At 46.4% G+C, this 13,523-nt stretch overlaps 2 protein-coding genes across 2 annotated transcripts; both read right to left on the bottom strand.

Moving 5' to 3' along the window:
• Positions 1–3: 3 nt before the first annotated feature.
• Positions 4–4,185, bottom strand: LOC131271559 (protein ABHD18). The gene is made up of 4 exons (XM_058273033.1): positions 3,897–4,185; positions 2,388–2,655; positions 2,204–2,316; positions 4–2,131 (listed from the first exon to the last, which is right to left on the bottom strand). The coding sequence occupies exons 1-4, from the start codon at positions 3,983–3,985 to the stop codon at positions 859–861; spliced, it is 1,743 nt and encodes a 580-aa protein (XP_058129016.1). The 5' UTR covers positions 3,986–4,185; the 3' UTR covers positions 4–858.
• A 2,269-nt stretch (positions 4,186–6,454) lies between these two features.
• Positions 6,455–13,368, bottom strand: LOC131271522 (poly(A) polymerase beta). Its single transcript, XM_058272977.1, has 12 exons — positions 12,323–13,368; positions 11,447–11,901; positions 11,079–11,343; positions 10,700–11,001; positions 10,366–10,621; positions 10,094–10,290; positions 9,790–10,004; positions 9,391–9,712; positions 9,006–9,314; positions 7,983–8,815; positions 7,761–7,898; positions 6,455–7,606 (listed from the first exon to the last, which is right to left on the bottom strand). Exons 3-10 carry the CDS (start codon positions 11,221–11,223, stop codon positions 8,312–8,314), a joined length of 2,250 nt encoding a protein of 749 aa, XP_058128960.1. The 5' UTR covers positions 11,224–11,343; positions 11,447–11,901; positions 12,323–13,368; the 3' UTR covers positions 6,455–7,606; positions 7,761–7,898; positions 7,983–8,311.
• Positions 13,369–13,523: the final 155 nt, after the last annotated feature.

The following is a 13,523-nucleotide window of genomic DNA, read 5'->3' as shown; positions in this document are numbered from 1 at the left end:
TGATTTGAGCTTTATTTTTTCAACGCAACTTTGTTATAAAATTCAATTTAAAAATATAATAGAACTAAAGCTATTCGCTGTACTGTACGTAATGTGAGCAGAGTATTGAAATGTAATGAAAGCAGAGTATCAAAAACATTTTTACGCAAATCGCTCGTGGTACGATCGTTAACATTATTGTGCGTTATAAATACACATGTTTTAGGCAAAAAATACTTTGAACTTTTCAAATCTGCATCGGCACGATCCTCTGCAAACAGGGAAAGACTATGCTAGCAGAATTAAACAACCTTCTTTTTAGAATGATAATGAATGGCAAAATTGTAAACGTTTCTGTCTCCTGTTCCCTAGCGCTATTTCCATATCTCAGACTGTAACCTATTCTCTCTCTCTCTTACCCTTCTTCTGCCTTTCGGTCTTTCCGTAGAAAATATGACCATTCCATTATCACAATCTTACTAATCTTTACAAAACACTTTCGTACCGCTCGGTTGTAAACTGTGCGTCATCTGCGGACCGTGTCATAGAATCTGCACCCATAAAAGTTTTTTTTATATTTTTTTGTATCAGTTGGAGAATCATCGTCCCATTGGTTCCACGTTAGCCAGCTTTTGCAAGCTGTCCGCGTTAGCCATGACCTCCTCTTTATGTACGAGAGGCATGCGTTCGGTCCGATGGATAATATTGATTATCCATATGTTTACCTCGGAGCAATAGCCGTGACCATCGTCACGCCTTTGGTGCTATTTCCCGGGCTCTTTTGCTTGTCCACTGCCTTGCAAGGAAGGTGATCATGCAGATCTCCTACCCTCTTCTTTGGTAACTCCTATGTTTCCTGTTTGTCTTTTGTGCTTACGTCTATTTTGTTGAATCTTGCGGACCGTTGTCAATCGCTGGCCCCGATGCGTGGCCATTCAGTTCACCGCGCAGGGGCTCCTGCTCGGGAATCCACTTCTTTTTAGCCCTCTCGAACGCCTCAATGATGCACGATCGGAACAGCTTTTGGTGCAGGACGTACGCACTGACATGCCCAGCATCGAGATAGCGAATTTCAGCACCCGGCCAAATGTCCTCCAGACTGGTGCACCCATCCCGTGGAATGTAGGCGTCGTCCTTCGCGCACACGGCGATGATCAGCGACGTATCATATGGGACGGAGAAGTTTTTCAAATGCGTGCATTCGTCCATCATGCCACGCATGAATTGTAGCGCCTCCCGTTCCCACCAACGCTGCTTGGTCGTGTCGATCGGTGGCCGTTTCTCTCCTTCCGGAAGCGACGACGACGACGATCCCCAGCTGATGTACTCCATGATCTTCGAACCGACCGATTTCGTGGACGCGGGCGTCGTGCTACCCTCTGTCGACGGCATCCCTTCCGTCTTCACCTCCAGAATAAGCTTATCATTGATGCGTGTATCTGCTCCTCCTTCGGCTTGAATTTCCTCCTTGTGTCGCTTTAGGGCGAGATGAATTTTCATGTTTAACTCGTCGATTTCGTCCTGCGTCAGTTCACATTTCACGTTATTGAGCAGTTTGTTCAACAGCGGCTCCGAAAGATTGAGCACGTTGGACCGGTTTATGTGGATGCGGCTGCTGGCGCGTTGCTGTTGCTGCTGCTGCTGCCGCTCTTGCTGCTGTTGTTGATCACGTTCTGGTGTTACCTCACGGATAACGGTCAGATTGACGTCTGACGATGGCTCGCCGCACACCAGGTCCTTCGTCTCGTTAATGTCTTGCCGGAGTTCTTCAACCGATTTGTCAAAGTTCTGAATGAAATGTTTACCGGCCACAAAGGCATCGTCCACCACCGTCACCATCTTCGAGAGCCGCTCACGGAAGTTGCCATCGGCAAAGTACTGCGTCTCCAGCACGTCCCAGCTGATCGAATTGCTCATAACACCCTCGGTAAAGACGGACGAGGCCGTCGACCAGGACAGGCAAGGAACGAGCACCAGCGGTTTCGGCCAGTTCGTCGCGGCAAGCGAAGCCATGTGTCCGCCCATCGAGAGCCCGGTGATACCGAGCGGACCGTACCCGTTCCGTTCGCACCAGTTCAACAACACGAGCGACTCTAGCACGAGGCAACCGCCCATCACGAAAATATCGGACACATTCTGTAGACTAGATGCTCTGTTGGAAGGCAAGAAAACAGATTATTCGATAAGTCCAAATGAGTGCAAAAGCTTTTCGGCTGATTCCTACCGCTGTTCCTTTGGCTTCCGCAAACCATAGAAAGGGTTTTCGAGGATGATTGCTCCGAGATTCGCTTCCTTTAGCAGGGGTTTGACGATCAGGTTACGTCGCTTCCAGAAGTACTGTACAAAAGAACCAATCGTTAGTAAGGGGTACATAGTTTCATCTCTTGTGCTTCTGCTTCGCTACTCACATGATCACCAGTACCGGCCAAATGGATGCATATCGGTTTGAAGCGCTCATCGTTCCACTTCAGCGGGAGAACTATCTGGAAGTGTGCTTGCTGTGCCACATCTGGCACGAGACCGGGCATGTAGATTTCCAGCGGTGTAATGAATTTGCCCTCCAGTATCTTGCAGTCCGATTGTAGTTCCTCCTTGGTGATCACTACCGGGTAATCGCGAGGAACGAGCTTGGAGCATGCCGCGCGATTGGACATAATTTTGCGAAATTCGAAGAGCCTAAAGACAAGTAAAAAAAAAACGTACACATTGTAGAACATTATTTTTAACCCATCTTACACGTGGTACTACAAACTATACACCAACGGCTCGGACGGAGAAAGTTCATTCAACCACGGGCATTACATTGTTTTGTCGGATTGCTCGAAATAAGACATCGGTGGCTTGGGAGCATCACTTCATTCATCATTCTCAAGTGGATCGTGTTTACTACCGGTATGAAAATGATTCACGCCATTGAAGTCGATTTGGTCGCCTGCTTTTTCGAGAAAAGGCGTTCTCATGGAGATGATGGAAGGGTAAGGTTAACTACGCATGAAATTTCCACTGCGTACGTGATTGTTGTCAGGCGTTCAGATTTTCACGGAAGCCATGCGTGGATGTTTGTTGCATCGCATCATGTTTGTTTTCAACATAAACCCTAAATTTCGATAGCAATTACATGGGGCATACATTTTTACACTAGTTTACTCTACTTTTACTCTAGTTTTTAAATTCAAAACCAAAACACTGTGGGCCGCTGTAAGAAAAAAAAAATCTCACAACAGGAAGTAAACAAAGCACGTTTTATCGTAGCCACAAAACACACACACACTGTCCGTCGTGGTGTGCGTGAAATGATTCGAATTTTCTTGTTTTTGTTTTGATGTCGGATGATCGTACGATGTTTTTAAAGGACTTTTTTTATCCACCATTCCGCAACATATCTCCAGGCCGTTTCACACGCGGCTGCGTAGGAATAGCGTTTGGGAAATTGCGTCTTTGCGAAACGAAAACTTCGAAACGTCGGACAAACACCGTACGCAATGCGATGTGCACGAAATATACGCACGCGAAAATTATGACATTCCACTTGTTAGCACCACGTTCACTTCACGAAACCGTCCAGAAACTTCTATCGCCGGACACGTCGCAAGCGTATCACCACCTTGCGGGGGACGATGTGCGGTGTGTAGGGAATTTGAGTTCACCCCGCGGGTTCACTGATTTATCACTAAAAATAGCGCTACACTAACCGATCCGTGCGCTTCGCGATACGGAACAGCCCCGAGCCAACAGACAGTACAAGTGCAAACTTGCTACCAAAATCGTCAGGCGGTAAAATAGCGCCAATAATTATGTAATTGCTGATGTCCTGATTATTATCAGCACTTGGCCGGTAACGCAGTCCGTTGGGCGACTGTTTCCAGGCCAGGTAGCGGCTACCCTACGGAGGATGGGATGAATGGTTTCCTGCGTACCTTTCGAGATTCTCCGGTTTGCCCCAGCCTTTGCAGAAGAACTTCGTCAGCAGCAGCGACCGATAGAGACCATCCAAACGCGAAGGCATTGTGCTGCACTTGCAGATAAACACCAGAACAAAAGAGAACAGCTTTTGCCTATCAACCGGTTGGTTAAGTTTTTCACTACTTGTTCTTTGTTTCACTTTTGCAGCTTCGCACTTTTTTGCTTAACAATTAAACCGTATCCACTGCAGCAAACAGCGATATTGCAACTGGTGTGTCGGGTTGTTTACGAACTGTCCAGGCGTTGGCGTTACTTCCTCAATAACAACAACCTCAATGCAAGCGCCTTTTTGAAAGAGCCAATAATCGACCGTCCACTTTTCTGCGAAAGCGAACGCGCCACCAGCTGCCACTCGATGCGATAAAATCAACTGAACTGAATGACGGTTCTGCTGCTTGAGCAGCCTTTAAATAACATCACCAAAACAAACCACATCCGAGAGATTAACTCTCTCGTTTCGCTCTCGTTTCGCTCTCACTCTCTGACGTTGGCGAGCATTCCGCGAGAAAACTGTCACCGATCTGTTTACCTTTTTTTCAAAGGAATGCATGCTGACGGTTTGTGGGGGCTTGGCATGGACGTTGCAAAATATCATCTCGCCTACTGGGTACTTTGAAAGGGCGTCAAAATAAATAGAGAACTACACTGGGGTGAAGGGGTGGCTTGGGTGGTCGGTATCGGAAAGCCTATGCGGAAAAACTTGTTTTTCTCGACCGCCTGGGGCGCTGAACGCATCCATCGGTTTGCTTCGAGCAAGCGATTTGTTTACCAAAATCGAATCTAAATTTACATTGTCCTAGACCTAGACACTTATTTTTATGTATGACCAATAAAACAGCTTTTTTTCTTGCGGGAACCCTTTGAAGCCTGTGCAGATTGAAGCATAATCAACTGTCCCGGTTGGCGGCCTATTGTTTGTGCTCGCGATAAGTAACCTAGCTGCTGATAGTGATTTTCCTTTATTTTATCACTACCCATTGCAGGCCGACCTTGAGTTAGGATACACCTTACATTAACGTGATAAACAACCGGAATGTTTGATTGCAAAAAATAGCCGCCCGCCCCGTACTACGTCCATCGTAATCGTACGTCAGAGATCAGCGCGCGCAGCTTCGTTTGTGCACTTTTACTTCGTGCAAAGAAAATAAAATGGACCAACACAAACGCCACAAAGTGAATGGTGTCTCAAGATGCGTCTGTCTCATGGCCGTCGGTAGGGTAAAAAACAAAAAATGCAACGATACAGCATGCCCTGTGCATGTCGCTTTGTTAGTCATGTCCCCCCGGTTTTGTGCTTGTGTTGGTACAGATTCGCGGACGAGCCTCCAAATCCGCGATGAGTAAATGCGCTTCGGGGGAAATCTCATTTCCCGGTCTCGGGAAACGCTACGGACGATCACTTACACACCGTACAGCAGTCCGCTCACGTAATAACGAACGAGGAGGGTATATTCGATGGAGGAACTTATTTTAAACTAGTTTTATTTTTGCACACAATTACGTCCGTACGGGATGCTGACGTATTTTTTCGGGTACTACAAAACGCAAATGCCCACCAGTCAATAGCGAGAAAAAAATGATCGACCCAAATGTTTACTACTCGAAGTGCGCATTCAAAGGGACTTTGGAAAGGGTTTGGTTAGGAATATTTTTAACTTATTAAGTAGGTTACGAACACAATTTATTTTCTCAAGTAAGTATCTACCCAAAGCGATATAAAAGCTAATGCTAAAACGATGAGTGCTTCCGGTATGAAACGGGGGTTAAATGTACCTTTATTGAAAAAATCTCAAATCGGTATGCGTTACATAGAATGTTACAAACGATAGATGAATGTGCATTTTTCTCTTAGTATCCCTCTTTATCTGTAATATGCCCTTCTTTCTTGCTAGGCTTTACTCTTCTACCATAAACGCGCTGTGTGTATCATGCATCATTAATTTGCAGCCCACATCGATCAAACACTCCTTATGATTTGTTTTCATCCACAGTTTAATTAATGCACACAATGCATTTTTGTCGGTGCAAACATAAAAACGCATTACTGCATACTGCTTCTTGCCCACCATCTGGTTGGTGAGATATGAGATTTTCTACCCTCCGAATTCTGCCGGATCGATCGCTTTCTTCGGTCCGTTGCGATCGTTGACTTTTTTGCCGTAAATGTTCATAAATTGGCGCTCTGGCGTGGATTTATATCGTTTACTTTCCGTTCAGCCAGGTCCCTCCTTTCTCGTTACCACCGAGAGCAATGGGAAACAAATATCTTACTCCCGGTGGATGCGCACAATTTAAGAAAAATTAGTTCCACCCATTCTGGCAACGCCGTCTCGACAATTTTTTTGTTTTGTTATTGATAATAATCGCAAATTTTTATTCCTCAAACACAGCATTTGCGCCGTAAACGCGCTTCAAACATATTGGGGGACGTTATTAAGTAAATTATGATAAGTGTATACTATTGTACGGATGCAATAGTTTGTATTCCATTTCATCAACAGGTTGTCCCGCACCTATCGCCTATGCTCATATATGGGATTGATGGTTTTGCGGATTGAGTTCAGTTTACACATATTCAGGATCATTTTTTTTTGTGACGGCCACTTTTTACGTGGCGGTCCTGGTTGCACTTTTTCATATATAGGAGGGATTTCTTTTTACCTCGAACTAACATCTTCTACTTTTTGTTTTTTTTTGTGTTTTTTTGCTTGTTGAATCCACTAATATTCGTTTTCATCCGATAGTGAAAGCCCTGTGCATTCAGCTAAGCAGTATTGACATACTGCGCAGCAAAAAAAGGAAAACTAATTCCAATCCTCGATGTTCGAATGGATCCTACGAATTGAAAGGGGGTGGAAACCACCCAATATATCTGTGTAGCGTGCTAATTGATAAAAGAGACGCCCAACGGAAAATAATGGAAAATTAAACTTCTACGTAGCTCATTTTTGCAAGAAAAATAGGATTAAAAACACCATCAATATACGTGTTCATTTGTTACGCTAAAGTTTAGTTGTCGAAATAGTAATTCCATCAGCTCTTTTCTCAATTGAGCTATAGATGTAGCAATTAAAGGACGTAAAAGAATCGCGTACAGTAACCGTGCGGTGAATAATGGCAGCATTTAGCTACGTCGATAATCCATCAAAGAATGATGAAAGGCTGATCGTTACCGAGCAATCCTTAAACATCGACTGCGCTCCTCTTTGCAATCTTCGCTACCTTTTGCTCAATAGCCTTTGCTATGTTGCTGTCTTCGGTTTCACTTCGAATAAATGTTGCTGCTGTACTGTACACGGTGTTTCTGAACAATTTCTTCTGTCCTTTCGCTCTTCGCAACGGTCATATATTTTACTGATCAATAATTATGTACATCTCGCGCAATCTCTCCCTTCTGCTCGTCCTCTGGTTGCACCCTCCCGCTAAATCCTTAGTTGCTTAGAAAATTCCCTCTTGCAGTCCCCAACCGTTTTTCACTATCCATCCGCACACATTACACTTCATTATCGGAACACACGCCGGATTAAATATTCGTCGTCCTTTTGTGTGTTGGCCACGTACGCCAGCAAAAAGTCCTGTGCCTCGCACCGCTGCTGTACACACTTGATTTTTGCATACTCTGCTTCTGCTTCCGATCGGCTTTAATGCAAAGCCGAAAAGTGTTCTATCGTTATGCGTTTAGGTGTTCAAAAGAAGAAAAATAAATCTAATCTGTTCTCACTATCTGTTCTCCCCGGTTACAGCCGGGGGGAAACTTAACCAGAGCGGCATCGTTTCGGTCGACCGTCGCCGGGCATCATCCGCAGGCAGAAGCTTACCTTACCCATGTTATGTTTTAATTTCCGACAGACATCTTTGGAACCGATTCTACTTGTCTTTCCACGTCTGTCGACTGCGTCTCCGTTTGAATTTCCACGCTATGTACAATGTGTTTAGTAGATGAGTCATGTGTTACACTAGAAGGGGAGGGGAACATATGACGGATTACAAAATGAAGTGTTTTTTCCTTGCTTTTAACCATCCCGTCCCCCGTTACTTACTTATTTCTTCGGTTCAATAGATCCGATCGTCTTTCCTACATATGCTTAACTGGTCTGGGTAGTGGTTCGGGCTCTTATAGCTTATCACCGTGTAAAGTTGATGCACCGTTCTCAACAGTAGCAGCAGCAGCAGCAGCAGCGGTGGCAGAGCCACCAACCAAGGCTGGGGAAACAGCATCACTTTGCTCTAACATAATCTTACTACTAACATCACCGGAGAGGGAAGACCGCTGCTTCTGGCCAACTGCGGGTGGCATTATAGGTGCAGGTGTAGCGACCGTTCCTCCATCACGATGGTACGTCATCGAAGGAGTGCGACAACGAGTCAGTCAAGAGCAGGCAACTTCGGTAGCTGCCGCCGCCGCCGCCGCCGCCGCTGCGGGCGTGGCAGGTGTCGAAGTGTTGCCACCATTACTACTACTACTACTATTGATACTATTACTACTGTTTGTCCCATTGGTGGTGGCGGTGGTGCTGCTGCTGCTGCTATTATGAGCGGTACCATTGGCGGCAGTGGTAAGCACCGCTTCCGAGGTGTCCTCCTTCGAAGCATCGTACGAGTCTTGGTCGTTAGACTTTCCATCGGTTTGATCTTCCGAAGCAACAGCCGAAGCCATTGGTTCGTCTGACCCATTCAAACGCTCATCGTCATCGCCATTCAATAAGCATGACGCGACTGGATCGGCGGTCGATGGAGAATCCGTTTGATTGCCACTTCCATTCCCTGCTGCATTTTCCGTCGCCGTCGGCTGGGGAGGGCTTTTACGATCTTCCGCATTCGAAGCAACCGCCGGTGAATTGCTGCAGAAGCTGCTGTTCGATGCTCCGTCGAACTAGAACGCCGTGTAACGCCCAAAAAGAGTGTTAAATGGAAAAAGAAAGGGTACAAGAGTAAAGATGATCGCAAATCAAATCGTGAGGCAACGCATAACATAAAATGCATCCCAGTTTTTTTTTTAACGAACTAGGCTAGGTTTCTAGGTATACTGTGTCATTGAGGGGTTGTGGTTAAGCTGCACTCACGGAATCGTTACGACGCTTTTTGCTAGCGCTGCCATTGCTGCCGGGCACGGCAGCACCGCCGGCTGTCGGGCTGCTGGCCGTAGCTGGCGTAGCGGAAGATGGATCGGTGGATTTACGCTTTCGCGACGATGCGTCTGCCGGGGAGGCCGAACCGTTGTTGCTACCACCGGCACCAGCGCTGACGGTGTAGCTGTCGGAGATCTTCCGTTCTCGTTTCAGCAAATTGGGATCGAGGTACTGCGCCAGTTGCTTCCGTCGAACATGGCGAGCCTCTATCTTCATGCCATCTTTTAGCAGTTTAATATGCACCTGCAGAACGGAGTGGAAAAACGTTTTTTAATGAAATAGCTTTCATTAACATTCAAACCGTTGCATGTAAACTTACCGCATGCTTGTGTACGGAATCGGTGAAGCTCTGTATGCTGTCCGTTAAGTCGACGTTCAGGTTTTCGGAACGCTCAAACTCCAACCCGATGAACCAGAGCGAACAGAACGGGGTCGGTTTACCATCGGCACCGTTCAGCGTGGTGCCAGAGTTCTGTTCGTGCTGCTCGTAACACTTGGGGTTGACGTGCGCCAGATTGATGTGCTGGTTGCGTTCCAGGTTCAGTATCAGGTAGCGTATCTTCGACTCTACCAGTCCGCACCACTCCAGGTGATCGTCGGCATTGCTCGAGCTCACCAGCAGGACTATGAAGTGGCGATACCTGTGCGCAAACACGTCAAACAATAGCGTTAAGTGAATGGTATCTTATTAGTTTGAATACTTTTGAAAGCTACATACCGATAAAAGAAACTGGGCGCCTCGAATAATTTATCCCACAATTGCTTCCCCATCATGATGTCGTCCGTGATCTGCATGCCGCGGTTAAACTCCATCAGCATCACCTTGCGCGTTGAGCTGGAAACATTGAACGTAGAGTTTTGCTGTGGATAGGCCGGCGTAATGATTGGCATCAAGTGGAACCGGTCTTGTACGTTTACTCGTGGATCCCAAACCTGCAGGAAATCCGTAATAATTATTTATACCATTACCACATTCCAATGGACACATATAGCAAAGCTGGATCTGCTAGCAAATTTTATACCTGAAAACCGAGGCTCACGTTGTCCGGTTGCTTGAGCAAAACGGGTTGAGGCCACTTCCAGCGCGAAAACACAAGGAAAAACTTGTGCACCAGCGTGGCAGCTACCGCATTCGGGTAGAGTTGACATGTTCTAGCCACGAGCATCGCCCACGATACACCACCGAAGTATCCGAGCGAGTTGGAGTAAATGCCATGTCCTTAAAAAAAAGGAGGAAAATGTTCATATCAAACGCTACACCATACCAACCCTCCCCCATCGATATACTACTTACTTTTCGCCCACAGTTTTATCGTTCGCAGCGCCAGCCGAAAGTTTTCAATGTTAGGTACGAGCCGCAAAATTTCATCCGTCACCCTGCACCCGTTCAGGCTGCGGACGGATTTTTGGTCGAGATTTTTCAACAGCATATCGTCGCGCAGATCGAAATTGTCCGGTATTTCTTTCAGCGCCAACCGAGCGAACAGTAAATCGATCTCGATACCATCAAAGTTCATCTTTATAACAGGTACAAATGCTTCCTCGACGGCCTATAACGCAAAAAGAAATAAGAGAGAAGTGTGGAGGATAAAATCAACACAGCACTTCGACCCTTCTCGCCAACTTACTCGACATTCCGTTACTTCGGGCTGTTGTTTTAAAAGTTCGAAAAACGATCCGAAATAGTCGGCCCGCTCGATGTTGCGTGGAGCCACGCAGAGGGCGTCAATATCGGCCCCCTTGTGATGCACTCCGAGTCGGTACGAACCGAATGTGTAGATTTTTCCACCCAGCTTCTCTGCCATCGCCTCGGGCATATTTTTTGCGATCGAAACATCGCGCACCCACTGCTTGACGAGCGTGTTCAGCTTGGCAAGAATTTCCATTCGATGATTCAGCTCCGATTCGGCTTCAAACACATTGTAGGGTTCTACATAAAAAACGGGGGAAAATAATATTGAGCTTAGTACGAATTTTACAACATGTAATGCTCTTCCTCGAACGTACCCAAACATTTTTCAAGTTCCTTCGTTTTTTGAAAATCTTCCGGCTTCGGTTCGGCAGTACTAATCGCCGAAGTCATGCCGAGCGTCCGAGTGGACGAACCGGACCCTCCGCCCCCGTTGCTTTGCGAACGCTCTGAATTCCACATACTGCCGACGAGCGAGTGCAGACGTTTCCTTAATGAGCTCAGTCCAAGCTACAAACTAAAACCATCGATTTTGATGTTCCAGTGCGTCTAAAATGTACGTTTAAATATCGTTGACGGAATCTGCAAAGGAAATGTACCGAATAATGACCGAATGAGTTTTTGTGACCGGGAATGTTGCGCGTATCAGAGCAGGCTTCTAAAAGAGTTCCTTGCCACATCTTACCCGTTATCCCCGCTTGTAGAAAAATAATGTTGCCAAACGAACTAAAAAGAAAAACTCTTTCGAATTGTCGCACTACCCCCAGACGGTAAAATAAACTTCCTACGCTGGGAATGAGGCCACGACACAAAGTCCTTCCACTGTCGCTTTCATTGCCCACCTGATCGAGGTCTGCACTTCACGTGGACATGTGTTTGCCACCAACGAAAAGCAGTAAACTGTACGGCGGAGGTCGAGATGCTTTCGCTTTGCTGTCTTCTCTCATTCGTCGTGTCTCGTCTGGTGTATGTGAACAACGGAGCCGACAAGATTGCTTTGTTTTCCTTTGAATTGGTTTAGCAGGTTTTGTAGATTTTTCTGCTCAATGTCGCTGATGAAAAGTTTTGCGGCAAGCTTGTTTTCCAAAGGTCAATCGCTGGTTACAAGACGCAGTGCGCGCTGGCTTGGCATTTGCTTAACTGGAAAATAGAAACAAAGTCAAGTTAGTAAGTACGCAAAACAAACTTCTGTGCGAAGAAACACTGGACCAAAGAAAAGTCACGGAGTGACGACATCTGTGTGCCATGGTAACTGTGCTTTCCCATGGACTACTCTGGCACTTCTAACGGAAACATTATTGGCACCCTTTAGTTGAAAAAGTGAAGACTTAAAACTATTCGAATCGGAAACAAATCAAGCCGGATGTAAAATGAGGGCCATTTAGGTAATCTTATCACAAACTACGATCTCGACACTAGACCAAGTAAATCGTTGAACGCTTGGGTCCTCGATAGAACTAACGGAATTATTTATCACGTCCCAGAGAACACGCACCTGATGGATGTCTGTTTTTTTTTTTTGCTATGAGACCGTGAAATACACCTCCGAACGTTTACTTACCCGTTTCGTTTACATACACGCCACGTACGATACGAGGGACGTAGAGAATGAAAAGTCAGCGTTTTTCACGAAGAAACAAAAAAAAATCCTCTGCTTCAATGACAGGGGCGGGTTTTCATCAGGTGAAGGTAAAAGAAAAATCAGCGTAACTGAGTATGTGTGTGTGTGCGCGACGGTTAATAATCTTTTCCAAACCGAACGTGGAAAACCAAGCGAAATAAACCGCGCGACTCGATCACACGGTTGCACGGGGGATGAAAAAAACAAGGCACTGGGAACGAGGAACGCCAATGAAAACAAGCCAAGTGAAGACGACGTGAATGCAAATGGGTAGGAAAAGAAGAGAAAGTAAACTACAAACGAAGCAGCAGCGATTGCGGGACAGAGAAAGGCTGTGAAAACGGAACCCGCACTTTGCAAACTCTCGATTCCCTGCAGTTACAGCGTAGCACCATTCTTTTCACATTTCACACACCCCGCGGCACACTTTCACAGGAACGCACTCCTAGATTACGGAAGTCGTTTTCGCTACTAGGCATAGGTTCAAGCGGACCCGAGTTACACCAAAACACATCACATCCACGCGATGGACTAAGGGCAACGCTCGCGCGTCAAGGATTACAGTCCACGACTGCGGATTCGTCCTCGGGCAATCATTTTACACGCGGAAATAACGAGCTCCCAGGTACAGCTTGCTGGATTCGCTCGCTACCACGACGGAGGTGTACGTTTGTGGTTTACGGTATTTTCACTTCTTCCACACTGCTGTCAAACCATTCGAAGCCGACCGTGTCGTTTTTTTATGTACTCTTGGCCACTCTTTCTGCGTTGCTCGGTTGGGACAATGATACAGCGAACCAGGACAATGCAAGCACTACAACCGCGATGCTGCCTTCTGCCAAACCGGACCAGGTAGGGTAGCAAATGCTCGGGCAACGCCTGATGGTCAGCGGATTTTTACCGGAAATGGCTCCTGCGTGCGTTGCACGAGCTAAACCACGGCTTCACGGGGCGAGGGTACGAACGATACGCGAAAACTTTTCCACAATTACTTCACCAGCGCATAGTCACGTCCGACCTGAACAAACCAACCGATATCGATGCAAGATGGCTGACTGAACTGAACTGAAGAATCCAAGTGGCGTTTGACAGCTCGATGCCCCGGTCTGAATGCGTTTATACTATAGTATCAACGCGTGGA

This window comes from Anopheles coustani, chromosome 3 (genome assembly GCF_943734705.1).
Source record: "Anopheles coustani chromosome 3, idAnoCousDA_361_x.2, whole genome shotgun sequence".
Classification (NCBI taxonomy): Eukaryota; Metazoa; Arthropoda; class Insecta; order Diptera; family Culicidae; genus Anopheles; species Anopheles coustani.
This window is presented reverse-complemented; position numbering and strand designations above follow the sequence as displayed.